This window comes from Vidua macroura, chromosome 2 (genome assembly GCF_024509145.1).
Source record: "Vidua macroura isolate BioBank_ID:100142 chromosome 2, ASM2450914v1, whole genome shotgun sequence".
Classification (NCBI taxonomy): domain Eukaryota; kingdom Metazoa; phylum Chordata; class Aves; order Passeriformes; family Viduidae; genus Vidua; species Vidua macroura.
This window is the reverse complement of record NC_071572.1, coordinates 71,836,526-71,862,891: the sequence shown is the minus strand read 5'-3', so window position 1 is coordinate 71,862,891 and position 26,366 is coordinate 71,836,526. Positions and strand designations below refer to the sequence as shown.

The following is a 26,366-nucleotide window of genomic DNA, read 5'->3' as shown; positions in this document are numbered from 1 at the left end:
CTCTGCAGTACCCAGCCATGCATTTGAATAATTTTGTGCTATTTTCCCAATATTTTTCTAGATCAAGCAATCAGGTTCTTTTTCTGTTTCCTTGGAGGCCTAAGAAGCACTGCCTTAAAAACTACACCAACCATCTTCTTGGCCATCATTACCTACCTTGCATCCACATGTGGGCTTCAGACCCAAGAGACTCAAGAAAAAGAACCAGTGATAAAAACAGAAACCTCCCTCTTTTACCCCCACCTTGCCGCATGGGAAGGAAACCTCATGGCCACATTTACTCATGCAGTGCAAAAAATTCCAATGTGTTATGGATCCAGCACTGCTGGAGATGGCTTAATAGCACAGCCATAACTGACAGGAGAAAAATTATATAAATTTTGTATAAATTACACAGCAAACACTGCAAAGCTCAGCATGACACCAGGCGAGTCTGCTTCCTCAGGCAGTGGCCTTTTTTCTAAGATAACTACTCAATATCATGTTTCTAGACCCTAACTACAGCACACTGGACTTACCTGGAAGTGTCCATCAGGCTACCTAAAAGGGTTTTTTTAAATGGTAATTTTCACAAATACTTTTGATGAATGAAGAAAGTTTAAAATATATAGTATATACCAAATACTGTGTATTTTCCAAAACAAATTGGACAAAATATGCAGATGAGAAAACAATTTATCCCTGAATAACTGTAGTCATCCTATGCATATACAGACACAAAAGAAAAGCTTCAGGTATAAAAATATACTGGATCAGTTAAAATGGAAATTGTGTTGTACTTGCCATAGAATTTTGATAAGGTTACTAAAAATAGTAACTACTTGAGTGGTTCGTTTTGCCAGCTCACAGTGACATTTCAATTCAAGTGCTCTGTATCGAATTTTAACTACATATAATCAAAAGAGTTAATCCAAAAGCTAAGTGCTGAAACAGAATTGTTTTACAGGAAAGCTAAAGCAAATTCCAAGTCTTTCTTCTTAGCATTCTTAGAAAATTACAATCACAGCAAAACCTTGCTAGGATTCCTGGTTCAGAGGTAATTTTATAACACCAATATGTGAATGGCCTTCATAGAACAAGGTGATTAGGCTGGACTAATTAAAAACTACATAGTGGGGAATAAAAATAATAGTAAAAAAAGGAAGACAGTTTTCTATCACTGCTGCTGGAAGTAAATGAATTTCCAAACACAACACTTCAAAGGAAAAACTCCACTCTGTCTTTACTTTCTTCCCATGCTGTATGACGGAACCACAGGTGGATATATGTATGCAGAATGCCCAGATTTCTGTATGGATGCAGACAAGGAGGAAAAAATGGCAGACTTAGCCAGCACAAGCCAGAGAGAAACATTTGTAGAATGAAAAACATCTTTAAATAGCAGTGTTTGTAAAAAACCCAAAACAACCAATAACCAAGAAGTATCAAATCTGAAAGACTTCTCATAACACACAAAAGAGAAATGTGTGCCAGCATGTGGATCTGTGCACACAGCCACGAACCCAACAGCTACACAAGTACAACCACACTGAGCTCCCTCCCACAGCAATTTTATTTTTATTCTTTAATGCCACTGTTTTCTTTAATTCAGGGGTTTCTTTAATCTAAAATTGCAATTAAAAATTCAAACAAAATAAATTTTCTTTTCCTGTGCAGAAAAGAAGCAGATGTTTGGGATCAATTCATCTACACTGCGATTCTTGATCAGATTGGGATCTCTGCAGGTTTAAAAATTATGATGTTAGCTCTTACGCTGAGATGGACTATTTTGGGTCTGTGCCACAGTATAGAAGGCAAACCAGTCGAGCCACACATTTTCCCCAGGAAGCTAAACAAACAATTTAATCCCTATTTCAGTGTTTCTGTGAAGACCTACAGAAAAAAATTGGGTGCTAGTCAGAACCCAGAGCTGGAACAGACTGAAACAATGCAATGAGCAATGCAAATGGCTACAGCCCTCAAAGAAATCCACTAAGCTTGAAGACAAAACACATTCCCATTCTACGGAATGCTATCATGGGTCAAAATCTCTGTAAGGATTTCATTGGCTATGAAGAATTTGCATTCATGTGGGTTATTTTATTGCTGTTTAAGAGCACAATGTTAACTTCATAATAAAAAAATGTAGTTTATACTCTGTGCAAGAAAGCCTTATCAAAGAAATATAATCACTAACTTCTGAAATCTCAAAAACTTCTTTTCAAAAGGGACTTGAAGCTCAGTAATGGAATTTCCTGTATTTGTGGGTTTGTTTACAATGCCCATAAGTTCTTACATTATCTCAAGAAATATACTGCTTAATCAAAAGTATGTGAAAGAATTGTTTAGACTCAGTGATCACGGGATCATAGAGTAGTTTGGGCTGGAAGGAACCTTTAGAGGTCATCTGGTTCCAACCCACCTGCAACAAACAGGGACAGCTTCCACTAGGTCAGGTTGCTCTGAGCCCTGAACAATCTGACCGTGAATGTTTCCAGGGATCACCTCTGTGGGCAACCTGCTCCAGTGTTTCACATTAAAAAAAAATCTCTTCCTTATAAATGATAATATGCTATTGAGAATTTGCAAGGTTCTAATTGTTTTGCTAAAATTAGATATAGAATACTGAAGAACTACAGAATTTTTTACTACATCCATGAGAGCAGTGCATTAATGAAAGCAGAAGATACTGAGACAACATGCAACATTTCAAAAAGCATAAAAGAGGATGATGAGGAGACTGGGAAAAACATAGGTTTAGGCAGTAACAGTAATGATGCACACTTCTCTGCCACTGCTACTTGGCTTTTGAATTATTCTGCTATGAATGTGGCAGAAATATCAGCACTGTATGAATCTGAGCAGTTTGCAATATTTCAACCAGCAGACAACTACCCTGCCTTTCCCTGCCCCCCCGCCATTTCCTTCCTATGATTCATCAGTGCAAAGACGTTCTTCAAAAATGTTTGTCTATATCAGGAATCCTTCTGCAGAAGTAAAGGGGTGAGAGTCAGCAAAATCTTGCCAATCAGCTCACTGTAACAAAGTCCCAAGAATTTATTGTGTGAAAGTTTGTTGAATATAGACTTGATGAAAATGCTGGAAATACAGCTCCTGTTGTATTCCAGGAGGTCAGATTTGAGTAAGTAGAGTTTGAAATCAAATGCAAGGGGAGAAGATTAATCTATTATTCTAATATATGTCTTATGATTACTTACCAAAATGTATTATCTTTTTAATCAAATCATATGGAAGAGGTTGTAAAGAACAGGAACTGGAAGCATTATTAAAAAACCTCCAAGTATTATCAGTGCCTTTGAGACAGGCTTAAAAAAGGTAAGAACCATTTAGCCACACATAAAAGCTTTTTTTTTTTTAATGTCCAAGAAGTCCTTCTGAGATAGCAAACTAATCAAAATTCTACTCTGGTAGAATAATAAAATCCTACCAAATTCTAACCTGAAATGCTACCTTCTAGAAAGGATATAAAACATGTATCCTGACTCACCTCATGAGAATATAAAAATAAAGGAAATAATTTCTTGGGAATACATCTATTATTTTGTTGCAGCATATGCTCATAAGTAGCCAATAAATTCTTAGCAAAGAGGGGAAATTTCTAATTTTTTTTGGAACAGCTCAACCAGGTTTTGATCAAAGCCACTTTCACATTAGAGAGAAAATTCTTATTCTCAGCATATTCTTTCTCAAACCTTCTAACTTCTCTTCTTCCTTTTCCCTCACCCAGACTAAGAATCTTTCAAGCATCATACCACCTTCCACCATATTATTTAGTAGAAAAACCTTTAGAAACACATCAAACCACTTGACAAAGCAGTTTGTGTAGAAATTCAAGATACATGAAGAACAGTGGAATGTCAGTCATTCCAGGCAGATCAGGCACTAGAGGTAGAACTCAAGAAATTAATACCACCAACTGAAAAATAGTTTAGACAAGCTGGACAGAAGGCTTTGTTTTACTAAGAGTCTACAAATAATCAGAAAACTATTTTAGTCAGCAAACCTGCTAAAAGGGGACTTGTACACAAATCCACACACCCAAGGACAAACTGCAACCATGCCCCATCACATTACATGCTGACATAAATGACTCTGGAGATTGTCTGGCTTGCTCTTGGCAACAGTTGTTTCACTGACTTTACTGAAAGTTTTAATACTATTTAAGTGATGCTTTCAAATAGGAATTTTTAATGTCAATTTACTTCTCAAGCCTGAAAGCAAGTTAGATTATTATCTCTAAAAGAGATACACTTTTATAATAAACTTAATAGGTATTATAAATAATGATGAATGAGATAAAGTGAATCTTTCATGACAGAGATATGCAGAACGCAACATTATGCCATCAAAAGTATCACTGTATTACTAAATGTTTTGTACACAAGAGCCAGTGGGACCACAGGTGGCTGTGGGTTCTGCCTACCAGTGACCCTATTTACTCTGGGAGGATGGAAGAAAGAAAGAAGCATAAAAGGATTAGATAATACTGTGGCCTTGGCAGGTACAAGTAGCGTACAAGAATTCCAGAAGAATTTGGTACTACATAGGATGAAGAAAAACACTCAGCAATAGAAACTACTGTAGCAGTGGTATATTTTCCATCAGGAGCTGTTACAGTGTAACTTACCATGTTTGTGTGGCAAATAAAGAGAGCTATATGAAAGGATTATGTTATATTCATAATAAGTCATCAATGTGGAGGAAAAAATTTGCTATTTTATGTTACTATAAAAACTAAAAAATCAAATCTTCTAGCCATGTGCCACTAATAACAAAGGTATTTGAAACAATTTGCATTTAAAAATACAAAGGTAGACAATCTGAGTGATATAATTCCCCTTGCCTTGTCTTCATTAAATAGTGTGGAAATCAGGGAGCACTGGTTCCAGCTGTAACTGTGATGCATACACTCCTGCAGGTGGGTGGCTTAGGATACAAATATTCCTCACAAAAAGAGGATTAGGATCATGGTGTTGCTGATTGCCTATCACAGTTTAAAGTGTTAGTTAGCTCAAGGCTATAACCCAGACAGGAATCCTGCTGAACTTATTCCCTTTCACATCTGGTGAGAAATTCACAAATAGCTGGCAAAACAATCATTGCCACCCACCTTCTGTGGTGACTGGGAGAGAAATCTCCATGCAGGCTGCAGACTGGGCTTTCCTGAAGGGGGGCCTGCCAGGCCCTCGGCGGTTTGCTCTCGACACATCTGCACTGGAAAGTCGTTTGCCTGAACTGCAGCTCTGGGATGTTGGGCTTGTGCAGTGACCATTCACGTGATCTGGAAAGTGAATGCAACAAATGCTAGGTAAAGTGTCAGCTCCCAAGATTCAGAATGGAGGAGAAATGTGTGTTCTGACACTTGAGAATGGGTTAAATCAAATCTTCTGTGAATAACTACCGATTTATTTTACCAACCCAACACATGTATGTAGAAAATAACTCACCATATCTTTAAGGTATAGTTTGAAAAAACCCAAGGGCCATAGAACTGGTACGTGTTCTTAGAGCTGCAGATCCCACAGCATTTTGCTGACCTGTGCACACAGGCATTTACCAAGGTAACACTGGCACCCTGCTGTTGTGTCTCCTAAGAGATACCAAGTAAATTTGAATGTTTTCTTTCCCTTTTGCTCTCATAAGAACTGCAAGTATAATTTACTAAAGGGTAGAATTCAGAGCTAGACATCTTCCCTGCCTGAACCAAAGCTGCAGGAAAATAGCTGCCACTATTTGAGATAATTACAAAAATAGCCACAATATTGCTAAGTATTTTATTCTTTATATATCACATAGATTTATTTTACTTCTAAGGAAACTGACTGCTGAACAATTGATTTGTCTGCTACAGCTCTATAGAAATGAGGCCATGGTCAATCAGCACACCGCATGTTGCTGTCTCATGGGGTGGGAAACAAAACATGCCTGCTTCAAACTCTTACTGCATTCATCTGTTCTTGGTCAACAGGTCTTTAAACCACAACATCCATTGATCAGGGTTTGGATCAGAGTTCAGAACTGGACTGGACTGTAAAATGTTCAGGTGAAATTTTTCTTCCTCTCATGCCGGGCAAGACAACACAAGGAGAATTACTGAACACAATTTCCCCTTCAACATATGAAAGGATACACACCCAGGTATAAGTGAATTATTTTTGCTCAGCAGGTTATTCTAAGTAAACAGCAGGTCATAAGCAAAACAAAAGTTCCAGTTCATGCAAGCACACTGAGGATTTTGTTCAAAATTGTAAAAGCTCAACACTATAGGTAGGGACAATCTTGAGGTTTCTGCCTTAATTTTAAATGTTATTTATATCTGAGAATTATCTTAGTCTTCAAGGGTCTGCATTTAAGTACCCTATTCAGTCAACTCCCTTTGATTTGTACTGTATCCAAGGAAAAGATGAATGTTCCTGTACCAAGATAAATTTATTTCTTGGTTACCATGCCATGATAGCACCAGTGTATATTATGAAAAGCTATTTCTATATTCACTCAATATTTCGGTCCTGTGCTGAATAAAGTGTTAGTGTGGTACATGTAGCCTTTGAATGTGCAGGTCATGTCCTTTCCACATGAAAAAAGTTCACTCTTAATGAACAAAAGTGGAAAGATGTTCAGAATTATAGATTAGAAAGCAATTTAGTATCTGTACTGTGTAACAAAATAGCTCTGTAGGAGACACAACTTCCATGATTCTTGTCATTTTTCGTTAATAGATGGCTATTAACTGAGCTAACAGCAGATATAAAACTGATGTGGATGACTCATTCCATTTTTAGTTAGGAAATTTTCCAAAATTTGCTGGAACTGTTTGTATATTTCAGCAGAAAGTCCTTTGAGATCGGGGGCTTTGTTCAAGGACACAGGCTGACTGTTCAACCTCAGCAACAGACACATCCTCATCCAGCTGCTTCCTTTCTTCAAAATTCAGTTTGTGGGAAGGTGTTTCAGCATGATATCTAACTATCTCCACGGGGAATCCTAGGAAGTGGTGAGGAACATAACAGAGTGAAAAAAATAATATTCTATAGAAACATCAACAACATTTGTGAGTCCTCTCCACTGAGCATTGTACAGAATGGCCACAACACATCCAAACCCCTGCCCACTATGCCTCAGCATAAGAGAAATGCTGCTATGTTTCTCTAGTATGCTGGCTTGTCTCAGTTACCTTCAAAGACCCACATGAAATCATCATTAGGATCTGGGCACCTAAATCCCTTTAGCTGTTTTGATAATGCTTTTTTTGAATAAGCAAAGCCAGTTCCTGAGAAGAAAAACAAAAATCAGGCCTCATCCTAGAAGCTGTAGGGACATCCTTCAAGTACTGATGTAGGTGAAATATTAGTGGGTGCTATAACAATGCACAGAAGAGGGATTTTAGTGATCAGCTACAAACTTGTCTGTATTTTAACACTGTTCTGTTCCTCTCATTAGGTACAACTTTTTAAAATGTATACAAAAAAAAAAAAAAAGCAGGTCTTCAAGCCTTATTAAAAACACAGGATAGTACAACGAGTAAGATAATTATAGGAAACATGACTGCAATTTTTTTTTTTCATGGAGAAACTGAAAAGAATCCAGCAGATAAAGACCATGCAAATCTATGAGAAAATTCTATGTGTGTATTTAAAAATTCTCACATTTTTTTATGCTAAAAGGTGATACAAAACAATTCTAAAGAAAGGTTATGTACTGTTTAAGAAAGGGTTTCTTACTGCATTGTCTGAAAAATGATGAAGTGTGTAAGAAAAGTGACAAGAAAAAAAAAATCACTACTTTTCTACAGTGTACTTTCTAAGGGAGAATGAGAATGTTCAAGCTCTCAGCCTTTCAGAATGACTGCAATGATTTACTACCCCTCTGAGGCCTGAGTCACCTGATTCTCCTTTGCCGTGACAGATGTCTCCCAGCCACCCCAAAGAACATGTACAGGAGGCTTGTAAAAATACGGCTTTTTGCCAGCTTTGTTAGATTTGTAAGGAAAAGCAACATTTGAACTTTTGTCCTTGCTGGATTACTGCTTTTGTCGCATGGCCACTGGGGCTCCTCTCAACTCAGAAATATTAATTGATATGGAGCATTAGTTGACATCAGGGACATAATTGTTGGACTTAAGCAGCAAGGCACAGATTGCTCTGTTCTACTGACACCATAGTGCAACAGCTCCTTACTCTTCTGGAGGAGGCAAAGAGTTGTTGCTGAAGAAAACATTGCACAAAATATCCCTTCTCTTTTCTACCACTGCATTTGCCATCACTTCCTACCCTTTGGGTGGGACTACACCTCCTACACACATGGGTGCTACTGCCCATGAGATGAAGGGAATTAGAATTCTCCTCTCCAGTGCTCCTGGATCCCTTCAGCCAGTCCCACACTAATGCAATATATTTGGGCAGCAGGGTTTAGTGGAGCTTATCCTTGAAGCAGTTTCCAAACTGTGTAAGAGCCATCCCACTATCTACTCCCTGTGGATAGTGAACTAAATGGCCAGGGCTCAGTTTATAGCTATTCTGAGCATTAATTTAAAAATTTAGCGCTCATGCAAGCCATTGGAAGTAATCATAGGCAATTACCTCTTTAGTCCATTTAATACAAATTAAACTATATTAGTTTAATAAAGTAGTAAATCATTGTATGTATATATGATGTATTAAAATACGTAACAGTTTACAACACAAAATTCTGTAACGTTCTCCATGGACTGCTTCTACAGTGCAGTTCATGGTTGTATTCCTTTGGGGAATTTGTATTCCTTTGTTTGGGCCCATGGAATTACAATTGCTTACCCATATGAATGAAAAATGCTTTATCTGTCCCTGTTACCAAACACTAGCACCATTCAGTGCCCTGTGCACCCCACAAATTGCTTTAAAAAAGAAAGAGAACTGTGCTGGATGTAAGGCAAGAGAGTCACACAAAATATCAGTGGGATGATGAGATCAAGAGGAACTGAAGAAGCAACATCAGTTTCTGTGAACCTGATGAAACTACTGAGAGATGTGATGTGCAACATGACAGCAGCAAACCTGCAGGGCAGCCTCAAATTAAGCCAAATTTTCTTGAGGCATGTTGCGCAGGGAGAATATTCTATATACATATGTGGATTTTAGTTTACACACAGTAACATGTATATCCTACAGAACCTGCCTGATTACAAACATAGAACTTTTGAACAACTTGCTGACTTCTGCAAAAATGCAAAAGAGACAAGAATTTACCACTAAAAAGGATGAACGCTTGTTAAAGCTAAATGCAATGAAAATGTCAGCAAGAAAGAAGCACTCATTTTCAGTTAGTGCATTGCAATTTTTTACACTTGACACAGAAAAACAGGAAAGAATATGATCAACCAATTCTTTCAGTTCTAACAAAAGGATAAATTCAAACAGAGAAACTATCTGAAAACCTTCTTCCTAATGATTTGAGAGAGGCTGAGACAAAAAATATAAACTTCCATAATTAGAAGCATTATAATATCATTTTAATTTGCAAGGAAGTAATCAATAAAAGAGAAGATGAGAACCAGAAGAGAACCGGAGAAATGCTTTAATATGGAGGAGAAAGAACCTGAAAAACAAGTCTCAGAATCTTCTCAACAGCTGTTGAGGAATACAATCTTTAGTGTTAAAGTGAAGAAAAATCAATCTGTTCCCACTGGGGGATTTTTTTGTGCATTACCAATAAATTAGATTTTCAGTAATGATTATGATGGTGGCTAAGTTTTATTTTTACACAGCAGAGAGATACACATTTAAGTTAAGAAAAAAATGCAATCTTAAAACTGTACAAATGGCCCCAAGAGCTGTCTCAGGTTTGTCTGTAAATAATCCAAATTAGTGTAATAGTGTGAATATTCATTAGTGAGAACACAGACTGATACCATAACATTAAAAAATTTTTTGTAAGGAATTTATTAAAAAGAATTTCCTTAAAAATCAGAAACACAAATTTCTCTCGGTGCAGATCTGTCAGCCAGAGAGGAGAGAAGATGAAAGCCCTGGCAGAAGAGGTTAATGCAGATGCACTGCCAACAAAAATGCACATTTAACATCGTGTGTTCATCAGTTTGAAGAGGAAGGAAGAGCTGCCCTAATGACATGCTGGTAGAATATCTAGGTCCACTCTAACACTATAATATGCTGTCATTTTAACATTCTGCCTACTGCCTGTATGACATAATGCTATTCTGCCTATGGTAACAAAATCCTCTCATACACTTGGTTCTAAATCCACTATGTTTTTTGAAGGCAGGATGAACAGATGTATTTGTCAGAGAACGAAATTATTGTGAAGTGCCTGAAAACACTACGTGCATTGTCAGATCACTGACAGATTCTCTTTTAAAACTACTATTTTTTGCCTGAAATTACGAAAAAAAAAAAAAAAAAAACCAAACAAAAAAAACCCAAAAAAAACCAACCAAAACACTCCAAATGAAAAACATTGAGAATACATTATTGTATGTCATAACATCACCTCTATGTTATCATATCTGAAAAATCAAAACCTGGCTGTGCAAACAAATCTAGCTTTGCTTACACAGAATAGTGGGAAATTTTTGGACTACTTGGTCTAACTCTGCTCCTCAGATTCATCTGCTGAATTTCTAGTGATCACACAACACTACTGGACTGTCTTAAAAAGCACACAGCACTCAGTGTGCCTCCACAGAATAATCTGACATAAATGGTTGCTATGCTTTGTGCAATAAACAAAAAAACATAAGACAGAAAACTTGATTGAATTCTGAAACATAAGCATGAAATGTGATAAGTCCTGAGCTGCACAGAAGACAACACTGGAACATGCAAACAGAGTGGATAGACCACAAGACCACCTGAATATCAACAACTTGTCCTGAGCACTCCTTAGTGCAGCATTGCACCTGTATTTTCACCATGGAAAAAACTGGCATTCATTCTCTGGCTTTAAAAATGAAAAATGTTACAACCTGAGAGGTGAACAGAGACCCCAGAATGGAAGAATACCCTGTATGTGTTTGCAGTGCTTGAAAGGAGTGGAAAATGACTTACCTTTGAAGTCCTCAGTAAAGAACTCTTCTTTATGTAAAACCAAAGAACTTGGGAACAGTGAGTACCTGTTACACTGGAGCCTAGCCAGTTGCATTTAATTTTTTTATTACCAACTTCTAAATGTAGGATGATTGTTACTGCTTTGTTTTTCCAGCTACCAAATTTCACTGCCTTTCCTTTGTGATGAAATTTAACTGTATTACTTATAATCATTTTAGTTAGGGTATTTTGTATAGTTCAAGGCACTTACCTTTCCTTTTAACTACTTGCTTGTAAAATTCCCAAGTAGATCAGCTTGTTGTATATTTTTTTTCTCATCTGGAAACATTAGAAGTTAGAACACAGCCCCTTTCTGCTGTGAAATATAACCACAGAACACACGTGTATTCTGCTATAATAACCAAATTGTCCTGTTGCTTTTTTAAAATTCTGATTATTTGGATTGGTAGAGGGCTAATATATCTATTAGATATATAGGTTCTCTTTTAAAAATGTTTGACTATAAACATTCTTCTACTTAAGGAAGGAAGAAACTGGTGCTATCATACACCTGACCTTCGGAACATCAAGAGACTTTTCTCTAGTAGGGTCCTCAAACCAGAATATCAAAATCCCAGCCTCAAGATGTGAAACATCTGAAAGACTAAAGTTTTAAAACCATTTTTGTAAAAGTGAAAGACTTTAGTCCTTCCTCACAATGTTTTGCACCTTCATAGTGATCAAACTTGAAGCAGAAAAGGCAAAGCTCATCCTCCACAGACTCAACAAGAGCATAAGCAGCTGCTTGAGGGCTGAAATCCTTCCTCCGTATTTGGCATTTGCCAGACTGCAGATCAAGTGCTGTGAGACTTGACTGGACACTGTCCTCACCTACCTGGTGTAGCCTGGCCTGCTTTGAGCAGGATGGGGGTCTAGACAACCTAGACCTGTGGGGTCTAGAGGTCCCCTCCAAACTTGATTATGCTGTGACTCTACCAGGAGGCAGAGTTGAGATGATTCCTCAACTCAGATGGTACTTGCACACTGAGAAGAGGACAGAAAATTCCTCTGCCCTCTGGAAGGAGACATACAGTGGACAGTCTCTAAAATCCTTATCATGCAAAAATACAAATAATTTCCAATGTATATTGCCAAGCATTTAAAGAAAATCATTGGTACACCTGGATGTCTGGGCTGCCTTTTCTACAAAGTCATATCAAGGAGGAAAGCAAACTCATATAGTTTCAAAATTTCTGAAATGTTCTTCAGCCTTGTAAACAGAAGTACAGATCTAGATAAATCAATATAGAATTCTCCATCTAAAATCTACCAGTTTGTCCAGTGCAGTAGTAAGCAAAAACAGATTAAAAGCTTCAAAATGGTGTGAGTGCCTAATATCTGCTGTAAATACTTTGAAAAATGAAAGCAAGAATTGCTATAACCCCACTGCTCATTCTTAAAATGGAAACGAGGTTTCATTTATTCAGGCAATGTTTTGTAGGCTTGGGAGCATCTAGGAAGTGATACTTCCCTGTCAATGAAATACAAAGGCATCAAATGGTGGATACTTTCATACTATAACTCTATTACCATTTACATAAATCAAACAGATTCCACAAACTTCATCCAAAATGGACAAAATGAAGCACAAACCCACAACCCCAGGTGCTTAATCAGATCCTTACAATTATGTTTTATGAACCCAACTTTCAGAATTAAAGCTCTTAGGCCTCTGCATTGGAATGCAGAAAAAAATGAACTCATTTGGTAATTTTTCTAGATTTTCACTGCTGTATAAAATGGAAGACATTAACTTGACTTGGGAAAGAACTCATTCACTGCTTATAAATATCTGCAGAAAGCATGGGAAAATATATTACAGTTTTGAAGATCACAGCTTAGCAAGAGGGAAAAAAAAGACATCTATTTATATTTGCATTTCCTTTTGTTCTTTCACTAATAAAGTCTAGGTGATGGCATAATTCCTTACAGTCAAACCATCTGTTCATAGTAATTCTAGAAAAGTCAGCAATTACTGTCTCTCCCCCATCTTTAGCTGTGGCTTCTGTCTGGCTCCCTGTGATCAGCTGGAACCTTTAAAAGCTTTTAGTAAAATGAGCAGAAATATTTTCTAAAAGAAAAATACAAGGTGATGCTTGAAGTGGCTGGTGAAGCAACATTAGAAAGCTCTTGTACCAAAGCAGTTCTATGTGTCTGGATATATCTCAAACTCTCCACTTGATTCAATAAAATTAGGATTATCCCCATAATTCATCTCTGTGAAACACTGCAAGGAAATGAAGATGATCTGTTCAGAAGACTTTGGGAAACATTATTAGGTTTAAAAATAAAGATACTATTATTCAGAGCTGCCTCTGAAGGGTAATAGAGAAGCTGTACAGTCTATGCAGCAGCGTTGCCACGTCTTCCTTCTGGTCAACTCAAATAAACATTGGGTTGCTGTGACCTGCAGTAGCTAAAACTATCAAGAAGTTTCAGTGTATCCCTTCATGAGCCACATCATTCATTTCTGTGTGGAGATACAACATCCACAGGTGACAAGTGCTTCAGCAAGGAGAGATAATAATCACCACATCAAAATAAAAAGAAGCTGAGATCAACTTCATCAGTCATATAAAGGTCAATGTGGAGTCCCAAAGTACCTTTAGGTCATGAAAGTCCTGCTGAGGTTTTACAAGAACACCCTGAGTCATCAGATCACACATTATTCCCCTAAATGATAGCAAACTACTCCCCAAACAATTTCCAGTACAGGCAACACCTCCACCTGAAATAGATTTAACTTCTACTTAACCTCTACTATTTACAATTCAAAGCAAAGTGAAAGCAAGGACATTCCACGAGGCAGATCATAAGAAGGGAGCAGAACTGTAAGCTGCCAAATGCTAATGCATGTCCCAATTAGCTGCAGTCGCTGCTGAGAGTGGGCGATGTATCAGCACTCTCTAAAAAGCAACAAGCCAGAACCAATGGGATATATGGACAATATTTTATCATCTCAAAGCAGTGACCTGAATATCTTTATAAGATGTGTGGGCCAAAAACTATTGTTAGCCCCTGAATATTCAGACTATGGGCACAATCTCAGGCAACAGCCAAACAGTGGATAAATAATCTCTGACAGTGTGGCCAGGACATTTTGGAGCAGAAGTAACTGAAATGCGGTCATCACCTTTTCCAGGAACTCTCATTTAAATGTAGCTCCTTATACTGAGAAAGAGAGGCTCTTCCCAGCCTGTTGTTAACTAAGCAATCTATAATTCAGCACAGTTTTAATGGCTAGAATAATTAACAGGAATATTTTGCCCTTCTAAGACAGTCATGAAAGAATTGAAAGTCTGGGGGTTTTTCAGTCCATTTTCTTTTCCTTTTCTAAACCTCTCTCTGCTGTTGATTATCCATGAGCATCTGCCAGTTTATACACTGAATGCTTCTTCCACGTGCTTCATCCTTAGCTCCTGGGTAATCTGAGCACAGGATACCTGGTTGCTGCAGCACTAACAACAAACAGGATGCTTTAGTGACAATTTGATCACTCCTTTCAGTGCTTATGAAGCTTTTGGAACAAATGGCATGCCACTATTTTCTGCAAGATGTTGAAGTAGACCTTCTTAAGCTTATTTCAGTTTATACTTAGCTTGTTCTGTACTATTAAAAATAATTAATACAAGCAAATAAAGGAATGGTAAAAACATGACTACTCTGAAATCAAAACTACAGGCAGGATTATGCATTCCATTAATCTTCCCAGTTCCTTACACGTCATACATTTAAATGGATCATTATGCTTCCAACCCTTTCAGGTTGAATTTCTTTAACTTCTGGAGCTTTTTACCCTGCTCCCCTGTCCTTGGGATTTTCTGGGGATTTTTTTTTGGTGTTTGGTTGGGGTAGTTAAAATATAAATCCACCTGCAATTTGTCAATATATTCCAGGAAAAGCTTACAATGCCCCGCTCCCAACATGATTACAGGAAAGCTGATGATAAGGTTGCTTTTTCTCTCATATGCAACTTCTTATATTACACAATAAAGCGCTCACCAATTCTAATTACAGTGATATACTTCTTTCTTTTTCAAAATCCTCTAAATCCAGTCTTTTGTCCATTAAGTTTATCTTTTGCTTGTCTTATGCTTCAGGATTTAAAGTTATTTAATGCTATGTGTCCTTCAAGACAATGTATTTTTAATAACACTAACAAAAAGAAGTTTGATCTGTAGAATATGGCTTAGTCTTAAGTCATATCCTATGGCTATTTTGATACTATAAGTATTCACCTTCCCTCTTAACAGCTGCCCATTATATTAGTGATAAATATTAATTTTACAGGTTTATAGGTGCCTATTTCTTTCACCTGTTTGGAGTAGTAGGAACATTACGATTTTCCACTCCAAATTGTGTTTGGTTGTATTCCTCCATTTCTACTTTCTCAAACTTATTTCAACTGAATCACTTTGTATTCTGAAGCCTGCACAATTTGGGTTGAATTTTCCAGTGATTTTTCAACATTTACTTACTTAATCTTTAGCTTTTTTTTACTTACTTAATCTTTACCAGGAGGAATTGACAGTTTTCCAAGTTTCTCAGTCATCTATAAGGTGAAAGACACATTTATACCCCTGACTTTTGCCTTGTGGAACAAGTGCTACCTTGGTTAACAGGTGCACATGATTCCCAGTGACAGAAATGAAGTTCAGCTGTCTTATCCAAGGACATGATCCAACTTTAATTTTTATCTCTAAAAGGACACTAAGTAATGAGGCATGGCTACTTGGCTTTTGCAGTCATCTTACAAGGGAAACTTCCCAATAGAACAAAACTAGAAAGAACTCCTTGAGACTGAGAATATCTAAAGAACACTTATAAGAATTTTTTTTGTGAACCACACATTCCAATCCAAATACCAGGAGCAATACCCTTTATGGTGTTGTATGATCTGCTCCCAGCAGTTTTAGGCTATTGAAGATATAGAAATTTTCATTTTAGCTTTTTTGAGGTGAAATTTGTGCTCTCATTATGCTCTTCCACTGAAATATTAAAACAGAATTGAGAAAAAAGATTGCAGCAAACTATGTATTTAACAGCTGGCTGAGGTCAGTCTCAAGGAGAGGACTGAGACAAATGACTGATTTCCAACCTGACTTCTCAGACATTCAAAGACACCATAAAATACAGATGTTCAATTGTCTTACCACTATAGTGGCACAACTCGCACACCAAATAAAGAAAATAGACCAGCGCATGCATTGGGTATTATAGGCAGAGTTCACCAACAACCAGCTTGGAAAAACTTCTGGAGTTTTTTCAGAATAAAGTATTACACACACAGTGTGTAATGATTGGCAACATATGTCTACATGAAATAAATGAATATTAAACAAACAAAATGCTGAGAGCTGCCAACAGAACTGTATGGGTTAATAGGTGGTTTTTAGAAAGCCTTTTCAGACAAAGCCTCTGACGTTATTGTGTTATCTCATGAATCAGTTGGTAAAATGTTTTGCCAATGAATGTAAGGAAGTTTAAAGCTGTTGGCTTTCGCCTACCGTACCAAGATCAGTCTTAAGATCTGTTGGCAGACTTAACTTTCTTGATCCTTTAACTGAAACAACAGAAAAAGGAGAAAGGCAGTTGTTAATAAGTAAGAAAGAAAAAAGAGCGAGGGAAAACAACATGCCATCTTCTGGTTAAAACCATGTTGCGAATTTGTAGCACTTTTCTTTTAATCAGCATATAAAGGCAGAAAAATGGTTTAAATATTTTCATTTACACCATTCAGTGAAATAAATGCAATTGAACAAAGAAGCACTGGAAAAAAAATTACTCCAGCTGTCAAGGAGTGAATGATGTTTTACACAGCTTTGGCTGTGTGCTGCAATATCTTACCTTGTGGTGACAGGAATGATAAAAAAAGAAACTACAAATGAGATTAAGGCAAATATTGCACATGCTGGCTATGCAGCATATCACAAATATTTAAACACCTGCAAACCAATTTAATAAGAGGGTGCAATGAAATTATGAGATCTGATGACATCATACCTCAAGATAGCATTTGAAAAAGAGAGGGCATATTGTAGAGGTTATGGGGACAGAACATACTGTTGTAATATTATGGAAAGGAAGACAGATTGCACAGAAACGAAATACAGCAGCTTCAGGACATAAAGTGGTGTTACCCAGTCATCAAAATTTGCACTCAATTCAGTGAAGGTTTAATTATTTGCTGTGTTACAATTATTCAAGAAACCGGTAATTTTGCTTCTGTTCAAAAATGTTTTCATTTCCTCACACACGAGCACGTTTTCAAACAATGAACACCAGAGAACTGAAATAAAGCATGTCTTGTAGCAGTCAAAATGGCATTAAATTTATCAGAAGAATGCCTTAAGAAATCTTTTATTAATTATTCAGAAGACTTGATTTCCAATTTGGTTATTTCATTTTGTATTAATTATGTTTTTTTCACATGGTTTTCTGGCTTTTACCCCTTACCCATGCTGTCTGTTACTAGAAGGGAACAATAAAATATTTGTCAGCTACTTATTTTATTACTATTATTATACTTCCAAAGAAAGTCCCACATGATGAGTACCACAGTGACAGGAAGATATGAATATAAGGAACAAATTCTTTGTAATTTGTATTTAGTAAGCTTTTAGGTCAGAAGGATGCCCAGAACAGACACTTCACTCTTTTATGTCACAAAATCCCTTAAAAAAAAAAATTCTGTTGTAGTCTTTTGCAATGCCTGCAATTTGGCAGAATTAAATATCAGCCAGCACCTATGTTATTCTTTTTCTCTTCAGGGATGAGTAGGGGAACCCATGAGGCTCTTAAGCAATATTTTGCTATCAGTAGAACCAGCACAGCCCTCCCACTAACTCATCTGTAGCCATAACTTTAAATCAGGACATGGTGAAGAGGTCTCTCCAGAGCAGCCTGACATCAAAAATACACACCCTTAACACTACTACATAAAAATTCTCTAATTTGGATACCAAGTGTTAGGCACCAACATCCATTTTAGGCACTCACACAAAGGGCAGTTTGATTTTTAGAACAGCCTTTAAAAACCCATTCCATTTATCTGAGCAGCTGTCAAATACTCTTTCAGACTGTGAATGGGTGGCTACTGCTCCAGAAAATCAGTGCTCTGCTATAAAGAAGCATCACTTGTGATATAATCTCTTTCTAGGGGAAGGACAACATCTGGCTTAACCAGCCCTCTGAAAAAGGATAAGCAATTCATAAGAAAAACTGTAGGACACTTCACTAACAGATTAGGACTTAGAGTAGCCAAATTAGTGCTGTTATCATGCAGCTTTGAGCTTTGAAAATTGGTAGTCTAGCCTCTTCTATTTCTAGGTTACAGGTGTTTGTGTACAGCAGGAATGATGTGTCTTGTGTTGCATGCCACAGCTGTCCCCCAGATGGTGACACATCTGAACCGCAATAGCTCCCAGCAGGCTCATACGGCATATGCAAAGTTTGGACTTTCTGATTCCTCTGAAGGAGTCTACACAGGCTTGGTTTGGGAGCTGCCATGTGACAATTGCACACCCTTCACGTGGCAATCACACAGCTGGACATTGATGCACTAGGACACAGCACAGATCACTGATAATAGACCCCATATTTGAGGGTAATAACAACAGAAGAAGCTGGTTGTTTTCATGCTTTACTGTGATTAAAGCTGTCTATATTAATTTTTTTAAACTAACTTTTAACTATTAATAATATCCACATTCTGATCAGTTTATGTAACCTGCTTTTAGTACCTAAATCATGCATGTTTTACTATCTTTATGCTTATTATAAAGAAGCATCATACATATAAGCCTATCTTGCTGACAGAGAGCTTTTGAAAACCAGATTTATTTGAGAATGGAGTATAAAGGCTCAAGAGGCCAGCAGAGTTGTTTGCTATCATCATTTGTTTATATTCGTGCTGGAGGCAGCCAGCAGAAATTGTGATGCTACAGCATAAGGCAAGACAGCCCCTACCCAAAAGAGCTTCAAGTGTTAAGAGTCAAATTATTCAACTGTGCGATGAGGAAGAGTTCCTAGGTACAGTCTAGTAGCAGCTAAGCTGAGCATGCAGGTCTCCTGACCTGACAACATCCTGCTCCGTAGCCATATGGTTCCTCTCAGTCTTTCAAGGAAAACACCACGGCACAACCAACAAACAAACGCGTGCTCACAGCTCTGGCACTCAATGCTGAGTTTCCCTCAGCTATTACAGCAGCAGGGTAGTCACAGATTTTCATGTTATTCAAAATGAAGGTGACTTCATACAGGATTTTTTTCTACTAAGGAGCTTCTGCCTGGCTAACACTCAGAAATATCAGTCCCAGTTATTGCTAAAGCCCCCTTGAACCCTGAGCCATGCACCAGGGGCTGCACAAGGGCCCAAACCCAGGTCCTCAGCTCACACTGCTCCCTGTTCCTTGCTAATCTCTACAGACAAGTCGCTTCTCAAAAACTTAAGCATGAATTCACCTGTTCAGAAACTCCCTTGCTTATGGGAAATAGTAATAAAATGCACCTTGTATCCACACTGCTGAAGCTAATCTCTAATTATTGTCTTCTGACTAGTTAACATTCTTTTCAACTTAACATGGATAAGAAGAAATGGTTTTGCAGTGTTATCAGTAACTAAGTTTCAAAACAAATTACATTCCATGTTTTACAGACACAAAATGTTTTGAAACGTTTACTTTCTAGCTTGTTTTCCAGGAGAATACAATTTTCAAATGGAGTCAAATCTCTTCAGCTACTCTGAAGTCACCCACATGTTAAGAAAGGGAATGATTATTAAGAAACTTAATAATATTCTTCTTGAAAGAAAGCTATTTTAAAAACACTACACATAGGAAAAGGGGGAGTTTGGCATGGCAAAGGCCTAATCCCAGCAGATTTAAATAGTGAGATGAATAAGGATAGCAGCACTTGGAAATCATAGTATGTATAAAAATTTGTGGTCATGTCATTAGGGACCTGTCTCAAAGCTCATAGGATTTAGTTGTGGGAATCTTTACACAGCCTTCTCTAAGCTTCAAAATCTTAAAAGCATTTTGGATACAAGCTCCCAATATGAAGGTGCTTCTTAAGAAAAAACACAAATCCTTTTTCATTTTAAAATAAACATTTGAGAAGTCACTCTCCTATACACAGATAGAAGAAATTCTTTCCTTCTGGTCTTTGAAAGAAGTCTAAAGCGTCCACTTGCATCTCACACAACAAATGACCTATCCAAAGTTGAATTTTCCTGTGCTCACAGTGTATTCCCATTAATACCCTTCAATATGAAGTTCCATATCAATGTTTAAAACAGTAATGGACATACATAATTATATATTACACATTATATTCCTAAGAGCCCCTGAATAAGTTTACCTAATGAGATGATAAAAATAAAGACAAAATTTACTGGAATGGATACTGTTCTGTAATACATTACACAGTAATTAACTCAAGCATTTGATACAGCACCACTTACATGATGAGTGCTTTAGAGCTACTGAGCTCTCGTGTGCCACTGCAGAATGAAAATAGTACAGAGCCCTTTTGACTCCCAAATCACAAACAAAAATGAAAATGCAGTTTGAAAGAACAAGGCATGCAGATGTAAGAATAGGATGTTCTCAGGCTTTTGGTTTTAAGGCACCAAATACCATGATATGGCATGCCTTGCTGCATTTCCACATTCATGAAACATGCTTTAGATAGGTAAGAGTTTGGGGGTTTTTAAAGTTCTTTTCTTCCACATTTTTTACCAGTGTTATTCCATATATATTACTACAGCTAGAATATATTTACAGTGGAAATTGCCATCTCTCAGATATTTAAAAATAAGCAGAATCTTTCAAATGGCTTTACTAACTTCTTTTCCTTTATAGTGTTGTAAACACATCACTATAGTATTTAAATACTAGTTTAATTAAACAAGATACCAGTGGTTAAGGAAGATTATTCTCCTCTGCCTACCATTCTTAAAAAGCAAGATTGCTATTTCTTCACTTGCTGCTATCCTCTCTGTGGCACTGTGCATTTCAGAAATTTTTTAATCAAATGGTTTAATTTTATGTTCTATTCTGAACAGTGTTCAGAATGGGAATCTGATTTTTCAATTATAACATCTGCAAAGTCATGTTTTAGTAAGTATCACAGGAGGAACATCTGAGAAGACAGTCTTGTGAACCAAGTTAAATATTACTTAATGGAGAAGTAGGATTTGTACTGAATTATGTACTAGCCCTGAATGTGAAATAAGGAGTACTCTTCAGCTCTGAGTCTCTTGCTCAGTGCTCCATCACTCGTATCAATGATAGTACACACGAATGCCTAATTCTGCTTTGAGGCAGGGAGAAAAACAACACAGACAAATTACTGAGTTGACCTAGGCTGTCTCTGCAGAAATTTAGTCATAGGTTAAAACATTACCAAGCACTAGAATGTTATAGGCATAATCAATTTTTCATGGAAACAGAGACAGTTCAGGCCGTCTAAGCAATGTTCAACATCAGACCAAGAAATGAGGAAGAAGGAGATTTTTCAAGTTCTCCAAAACACCTTTACCAACACTGTTCTTATGGCCTGACTGGAATGGAAGTCTGACTAAGCTACTAATGGTTCTCTTGGATGTAGAACTACTCATGTTTACACTGGCAATTAGTGTGCCCTAGGGATTCTTCCTAGGCACTGTCTTGGGAGTCTCAAAGTACACACATGAGCACAGCAACGTTGTTCCTCAAATCATTGCCCTTCTGACAGAGCTAAGGATGAAGATGCTCACCACTGTGCCAGCCATCATGTGTGCAGTGTTTGCCATCTAGACTCAAACTGCCCTCCAGCAGTTTGCACTTTGCGTATGTATTGAGCACACTCAGGGCCAGCACCTGGCATGAACTTCCCTGATGGGAAGAACTGATGTTGATGTGCTCTGGCAACCAGAATGAACAGCTACAAATCAAACTCTGTTCCGTCTGTCTTTGCAACCTCATGTAGCCATACCCAGGAGGCCCTCCTCCACTGGGCAGCAACTTGAACCACTTCACAGAACAGTTCAAGTGTTCTTTCTGGTTTTGCTAAATTTCTGAAGGAGCAAGTCTTGGTCTGTTTTCAGCAGAGGAATGTGGTCAGTGGTTTTACAAAACACAAAGATCACAGGGCTCTTATGGAACACAGCACACTTCCATTGCAGAACCTGTGTGCCATGTACTTTAAACAGATAAAGGCAAGGCTGGAAGTAGAAGGATTCTGCCTGACAGATCTATAAGTATGTAGCTGTACTCTATGAGCAAGAAATATTAGTCAGTGAGAAGGCTGATGTGGGTGTGAGGCTGTGCTGGTTAAGCACAGGATTAGTCCCACTCTCAAGTTTCGGAGGGTGCAGTTTTGAGGTCACTTATTCCAAGTGACTTGGTTGGATTCTGCCCCGTTTTACAGCAGACATACAGAAGCAATATTAATTAAATTTTGCAATAATTAAATAAAAATAATTCATATCAGTCAAAGAAACTTACTGTTTTAAAAAGTAGTTCTAATAATAGTTACTTCCTACAAAACTGCACTTGATTTCACATTTAAAAATATAAATATAGCTTGGAAAACAACATGAAAGTGCTAAAATAGGAAACACCCATAAATATGCCATGTTTTCCCTGCTGAATATCTCCAAAACAGAAAAAAGCAGAATAAATTTTGGAGCAAATTATCTCAGATTTATCTAAGAAAGCTATTTTTGACCACTAGCAGAATGAAAAATTGAAGTTAACTGCAGAAAAAGTGTTATAGGAGACACTCATCATTATAAAACTAAGAATATACACATATGGTTACCAAGTCAGTCATCTCTTAGCTTTCACTGAAAAGAAAAGCTTTTAGCTCATTTCTGAAGAGAAAAGTGAGAAGTTGAATCCTAGTGAGCCACACAATAAATAAACTTATTATAACTGAGCTATCAAATGTTTTATTTTAAAGCCTAGATCATGAGTTTCTGAGGCCCTGCTCAAGGGTTTGAGCCCCTAGTTTTATACTAATATTATTATAGCCTATTTCACTTGGATATCTCCATATCTACAGATTTTGGGTTGCAAATAGTACAAGAAAATACATATTTCAAAGCAGCTGTTTTGTTTTAGCTCTTACTGTGTCAGGGAAACACTTATTAGTTTCAGCTTTTTATAAATTACTAACTAGTGGCTTTCATTCAAGATTAATGTATCCTGTTATTATGATATAAAATATGTGAAACAATAACAGAGAATTTGAATAGCATACATTGAATACAATAGGGTATTTGTTACCATAACTAAGGGGGAAAAAATCCAGCTATCAATACTTACCAAATTACAAGGAAAAGAAGTGTGATATGTATACCACAAGGAAAATGAATGTATCACAGCTATAGCTCCTTATTTTCCATAACATTTAAAAGCCAGCTACTAGAAAACAGCTCTTAGCAGCCATCTTTAAGACAGTGAACTCACACTAAAGAGATCAATGTAGACTAGGCACTTGCTGAAAAGGTCTCTAGAAATGGATGAATTCCACGTTTTGAAGTACTGTGGGTAAAATGGGAAATATTTATAAATTTTTGTGTGGTCAAGATTTCCCTGCCCTGGCTCATAAGCAAATATTTTTATCTGAGGTTCTGCTTTCATTGCAAATGATGTAAATCAGGCACTGGGGTTCTAATGGCTAAAATTTACCATCTCCATATTGCTGATTTCAAATAATTTCTCCATGTACACGTACGCATAATATATACATTTAGAACTACAAGGACTCCCTACTGCAAAAAAAACTTAGCCTTTTAAGAAAACAGAGAAACAAGCTTCTTATAGGAGGTTATAGGAATATACCTGCATGATCCTTTTACTTCATATGTTTTACACTGTTCACCTCAAGATGCACCACGTACATTTAAGTTTTCCTTAAGGAAACAGACTTAGGATTTTACTGTGCTACGTAAAAAGCGCTTCTCCAGTAATTTCTTCTCTTTGGAACTATGCACTTCAGTTCTTAGGGATTAATGAAACACAGCGATGCATGACATGAATGGCTTATACAGACTGCAGGAAGAGAAGCCAGTCACCTTTACCTGAAGTGGGAGACTTGCAACGCTCAAGCTCCAGGGAAACTGGACTGTCACTGAGTTCAGTCAGGCCTGAAAAAATGGAGTTAAAGAGTTAAGTCACAATCTAACAGGGCATGCTTCAACTTTCTTGGTTGATGATATTCTGCACTTTAAAGTCAATTTGGAGAAAGGAATGGTGTGAAATGAGAAGGAAATAATCTATTTCAGATAAGTGCAGTTATCAGGCTGTCACTGCAGCAATTCAGGCTTGGTTTAAAAAAAAAAAAAAAAAAAAAATCACACCTCTTGTTAACTCAGATTTGTTTTCCGAGTGCCTCAGGATAGAAAAGAGTGACTGTACCTAACAAAAGAAAACAAGTAAGTATAGTTTAAAATTTGAAAGTCTGTGATATGACTCAAACTCATTCATCCCTGTCAATCTGTGGAATCAACTCTGTGCTTTCAACTGCTGCATAATGCAGGGAAGAAATCTTAAAAGAGGGGAAGAAAAAAAAGTAAGATTACCACTACTGTGCAATATTAGCATTTTCATGAATTCACACATGATAGGTCATTTTAAGGGACACGGAAGCATTGATAATGCTGGCTGGGTGTAACACTGAATTTTTTGACAAAATACTTTATACATGGTTTATATATATTTGTCAGGAACTTCACCTACACTGAAGACAGCACCAAGGAAAGCAATCCTAGTCTGTACTGCATAAACTCGAGCTTGTTTCTGTTAGCAAACTAAGATTCAACTTTGGCACAGATTGAACATTCAAGTTCAAATATGCCTTTGGCATGGGGGAGGGAAAGTCTGAGCTCACTCTTTTACCATGGGCTAACTGGGCATGGCCATACCTGTTCAAATGCACCCTTTCTATGTATCTGTAATGCCCTGTGGCTTACCCTTGTTATAGGAGCTCTGGCACTCCATACCATTGGCTACCTGGGACTGACAGGCAGCCCTGCCCAGACATTCACATGCCAGCTAGGTGGACCCACAACACTCAGGTCAGAGCACACAGTCAGGGGTACGTTACTGTCATACTGATATTGGATTTACACACACTCTGCTTGTGCTTCATCCTGAGAATCAAACATCCTACAAGAACCTTTCAGTATGCTTTAAATGGGCACCGTGGCTCCTGTAAGAGAACATGTTATAATTTTTATTGCTTCTGGACCCTCAGGCCCGGAGACCCTCGCCACTAAAATTCATATACACTCTTGTTTTGGAAAATTCTGCCACTCAGTCACCAGTCCTGCTTTCTTAGTATTAAAACCAATGTAATCTTAACATAGGTACTGACAACTTTATAACAATGTATTTTTGAACTGCTATAAAAACTGGAGACGATCCAGAGCCCCAGCCAGCAGAACAAGAAAACCCTCCTACCACTAATGAAGATGCAGGAGTGCAAGAATAATGCTGAGAGTCCTTTGGAAAACCAGCAGTACTGATTTAGTCTGTTAAATCAGCATTAACAACATACTTGTTCCTGACTTAAGAAACAAGATCTGCCAAACTAGACACTATTGTTGAAAACCAAAGATTTTTTTATTTTGAAAAATGTACTTGAATCTTTCTTTCATTTCACTTAGAATCTGTGAGAAAAATTTATACTTCAATCAATTGCAAATTCAGTCACTTTTGATGTTATGAGAATATTCAGGAACTGTAATAATTTGGGAAGCCTCTCTAGTACAGGAGATCTTACTTCCACTTGAACCCAAGATTTCTGTATGTACCTAGAGATTTGGGACAGAATTGATTTTTGCTGCGGAACTGTCTGCAAGGCGCAGCGGAAGCAGTTTTGCATAGTGTCAGAGGCCTTGGATAAATAAAACTTATACTATTTATTTTGTAAATGCATTATTGGAGATAGGTAAGTTTTAACACCTTGTCTAAGATGTTCTAAACATTGTATATTCAGCACTGATGTTGGATACAATATCAAATCCCTGGTCAGACTTTGCTTCTAAATAGTTTGGGGTTTACTATGGACTTCATAAGAATAGTATTCCATCTCAATATAAATTATAGTGCTATGGATTTGAACAGGAAAATCACCAAACTGCACCACCCAAGAGCAACCACAGTGAGAAAACCATGACTTCTTCATGTTTGGCACAATTTGCAACATAAAACATTAAAGATACATTTCATGTTATGCTATTTAAGAATGTTGAACACGTGAACTTCTCTACAAACCTTGACTTGCTGTCAAGCCACT

General features: G+C 37.3%; 1 protein-coding gene across 10 annotated transcripts in view; it reads right to left on the bottom strand.

Annotated features, from left to right (window-relative positions):
• Positions 1 to 26,366, bottom strand: part of STXBP5L (syntaxin binding protein 5L) — a 182,036-nt gene that overhangs the window by 13,679 nt on the left and 141,991 nt on the right. For 2 of the 10 annotated variants that reach the window (XM_054004639.1, XM_054004664.1), the window contains 3 exons: positions 24,148 to 24,213; positions 16,591 to 16,641; positions 5,111 to 5,281 (listed from right to left, as the gene is read on the bottom strand). In XM_054004639.1, the coding sequence (XP_053860614.1) occupies positions 5,111 to 5,281; positions 16,591 to 16,641; positions 24,148 to 24,213 (288 nt within the window). The remainder of the gene's footprint in view (positions 1 to 5,110; positions 5,282 to 16,590; positions 16,642 to 24,147; positions 24,214 to 26,366) is intronic. The other 8 variants (XM_054004679.1, XM_054004709.1, XM_054004647.1 and 5 more) reach the window with 5 other exon arrangements.